Source organism: Brachyistius frenatus, unplaced genomic scaffold (assembly GCF_029030835.1).
Source record: "Brachyistius frenatus isolate BFR_SWC_R1_liver_20210118 unplaced genomic scaffold, ASM2903083v1 Contig_17, whole genome shotgun sequence".
NCBI classification, from domain to species: domain Eukaryota; kingdom Metazoa; phylum Chordata; class Actinopteri; family Embiotocidae; genus Brachyistius; species Brachyistius frenatus.
In genome coordinates, this window is record NW_027210616.1 from 109,253 (window position 1) to 112,186 (window position 2,934).

The 2,934-nt window shown below is 43.3% G+C and overlaps 1 protein-coding gene across 1 annotated transcript; it reads left to right on the forward strand.

The window, feature by feature from the left end:
* nkx3-2 (NK3 homeobox 2) lies at positions 1–2,934 on the forward strand. Its single transcript, XM_069694149.1, has 2 exons — positions 1–504; positions 1,205–2,934. Exons 1-2 carry the CDS (start codon positions 132–134, stop codon positions 1,627–1,629), a joined length of 798 nt encoding a protein of 265 aa, XP_069550250.1. The 5' UTR covers positions 1–131; the 3' UTR covers positions 1,630–2,934.

Genomic DNA, 2,934 nt, shown 5'->3' on the forward strand with positions numbered 1-2,934 from the left:
GGAAAAAGTCCAGCAGCAGCAGAGCTCTACGGACGGAGTAGCCTAAAATGTGGATGAACTGACATCTGCTCCACTATCCGGGCCGGTTAATTACTCAACTTCAAGACCGAGCAAACTTCTCTTTTTTGAAAATGGCCGTTCGTGGCAACTCGCTGATGCCTTTCTCAATTCAAGCTATCCTGAACAAAAAGGACGACAGCCGACACTTGCCAGATCTGGACATGTGCTTCTCCAAAACGGCGTGCTGGAAAATATTTGGGGAGATGAACGGCGGCTCTAGGAGAGCTGATGGGGAGGCTTGTGAGCCGACCGACCAGAAAAGCTACGACTCGGACTCGGGACTCAGCGACGACAACGACAGCAAGACTGCGGCCGTATGCAAGTCGGAGAAGGACGGAGACCCTGCGTCTGATGTGCCGGAGGAGAGCCTGCAGGAGGAGACGGACCACGAGTCTGCAGCTGCGGAGAACGCAAAGAGTGACAGTGAGCCCAATAATGCCACGGGTGAGTAGGCCACTGGACAAAAAGTCTCGATAAACTTTCTGATTTGAGTGAAACCAACAAATCCATGAAATGTATTGTTGTAAAACCGATGGTTCTGACGAAAATAAAGCCTATATTATTGATACAGATATTTAATACTGATGTTACAGCTGTGTGGAATCATCACGAGTGTTGCGTTTGTGTTATTGTAAGGTATCAGACCTATTTGCTAAACGTCTCCACATCCTGCTTACTTTTACGCACGAATTATTTCCACCTATACACACGATTATTAATGCACACTTTGGCTCATCGTTTGCATTTGTCACCACTCTGCTAATTCATGATCCAATGGCATTATTTAACTTTTAACTGAAGTCATTAACACCGAAGACTTCTACAAAATAATCTCCCAAATCGTCTGCACAATTTCAGATCTTGAGGCCTGAAATAAACCGACATTTCTTTCTTCCAGCGACTCTGGAGAAAATCAAACAGTTTATTTTTAACAACGTGCTAAAACAAAAACTACAAAACATCCTCTTGCATGTGTCTACACTATTTTAGATTTTTATTTGTATATTGTTTTTTGTTGCAATGATTCACGACCTAAAGCAACCATCACCTCATCAACAGAGGTGATTATAGCTGCATTTAATTGTCAGACAAACACAGGAACTCACATGCATGGCCCATCTGTGTGTGTGTGTCTCTCTCTCAGACTCCAGCAACCTGGACGAGAAGAGCCTGGACCAGCCCAAACAGCGGAAAAAGCGCTCCAGAGCCGCCTTCTCTCACGCGCAGGTCTTCGAGCTGGAGCGCCGCTTCAACCACCAGCGGTACCTGTCCGGGCCCGAGCGGGCGGACCTGGCGGCCTCCCTGAAGCTCACAGAGACTCAGGTCAAGATCTGGTTCCAGAACCGCCGCTACAAGACAAAACGCCGCCAGATGGCCGCTGACCTGATGGCGTCGACTCCCGCAGTGAAGAAGGTGGCGGTGAAAGTTTTGGTGCGGGACGACCAGAGACAGTACAGCCCGGGAGAGATCCTGCGGCCCCCGCTGCTCTCCCTGCAGCCGTCCTACTATTACCCCTACGCGTACTGCCTCCCTGCGTGGACACTCTCTGCGTGTGCGGGGAATCAGTGAGAACTGTATTTATTCATTTGATTATTTTTGCTTCCAGGAGACCAAACTAACTTTCCCTTTTTTCTGACAAGAGGAGGAGACCTGAGAGGATTGTTAATCTCAGCGTCTGTGATTGAACTGCCTCATCGTGTTGTCCAGGCAAGATCAGGGGTTCCCAGACTTCTTCATGGTTTTTCACATCCTCAAACCCTTTAAAATGACTTCTTAATTCCTTTAGTGAGAGTCAGTCCTGAGGGACCCTGTAAACAAGGTAGTCCTCATGATTTAGTGTATGATTTCTAAAATCATACATGTCTGAACTGCAGGTGAGCGGGGAGACAGGACCTCCTTATGAAATGTCAGTATGTTAACCTGTGAGGAGTGACACAGCAATAACATTAAAGTATTCTTCTCTTTGCTGGGACCCCCTCAAGGACCTCTGAAGCCCCCCGGACCTCTCTGAGGGAACTGGCGGCCTAAACAGACTGAAAATGACACCTTATGTTGGTTTATATTTTACATTCGCCTTCCTACCTCTGCAGTGATTGGAAATAGGCATTGACTTTTCAAATAACTGTCTCTGTCACAGGTTGTGTTTTTTCTTTTTTTCTTGCTGTGTTTGTAAAAGGTAAGATATTTCAGCACTTTTGAGTATATACATTATTTACATTATTTGGATGTAAAATGCATTATAGTGTGGGCATGTTCGGTGTCAGACTGAAGAGAGGCGGATTGTTGAGTTATTGGCCTGAATGTGATCGTGTGGCAGGAAACAGGCTCAAACAAACCGACTCCTAATTCAATTTAATGTGTTATTTGTGTTAAATGACTGTTTAGATGAAAAAACATTAAAACATATCAGGCATCACTGTCATTTGGATACAGTTTCATTTTAAATAATATATTATAAGGACAAATAACCTATAAACAGCAGTCAGAGTTTTAGCAATAATTAAAACAACTTTTTAAAAAAAATTTTAGGCCAGTTTGCTTTATAAATTAACTTTTATTTGACCACTTACTGGCCAGAAAAAATGCACAAAAACACGTAAGAATTACTGTTATAAATAACTACTTATTCTTGAGATCACAGCCTTTAATCTTGGTGGTTACAGGTTCAAACGGATACAAATGCTGTGTTTTGCCCTTTTTTCTGACTAAAAGTCCTCTCATATTTGTCAATATATTAGATTAATGTGACTTGTAAATACCTCGTGCATCATTTTATCATTGGCACAAATTAATTTGAGACCTTTTTCTGTGTTATGAGGGCACAAATGAAACAAGAATAATAAGGCAAAATTTGACCTATAACAAATAAACATA

Coding starts and splice junctions, on each gene's coding strand:
- nkx3-2 (XM_069694149.1), top strand. CDS start 132: ATGGCCGTTCGTGGCAACTCGCTGATGCCTTTCTCAATTCAAGCTATC. Junction 505..1,204: donor TGAGCCCAATAATGCCACGG/GTGAGTAGGCCA, acceptor TCTCTCTCTCAG/ACTCCAGCAACCTGGACGAG.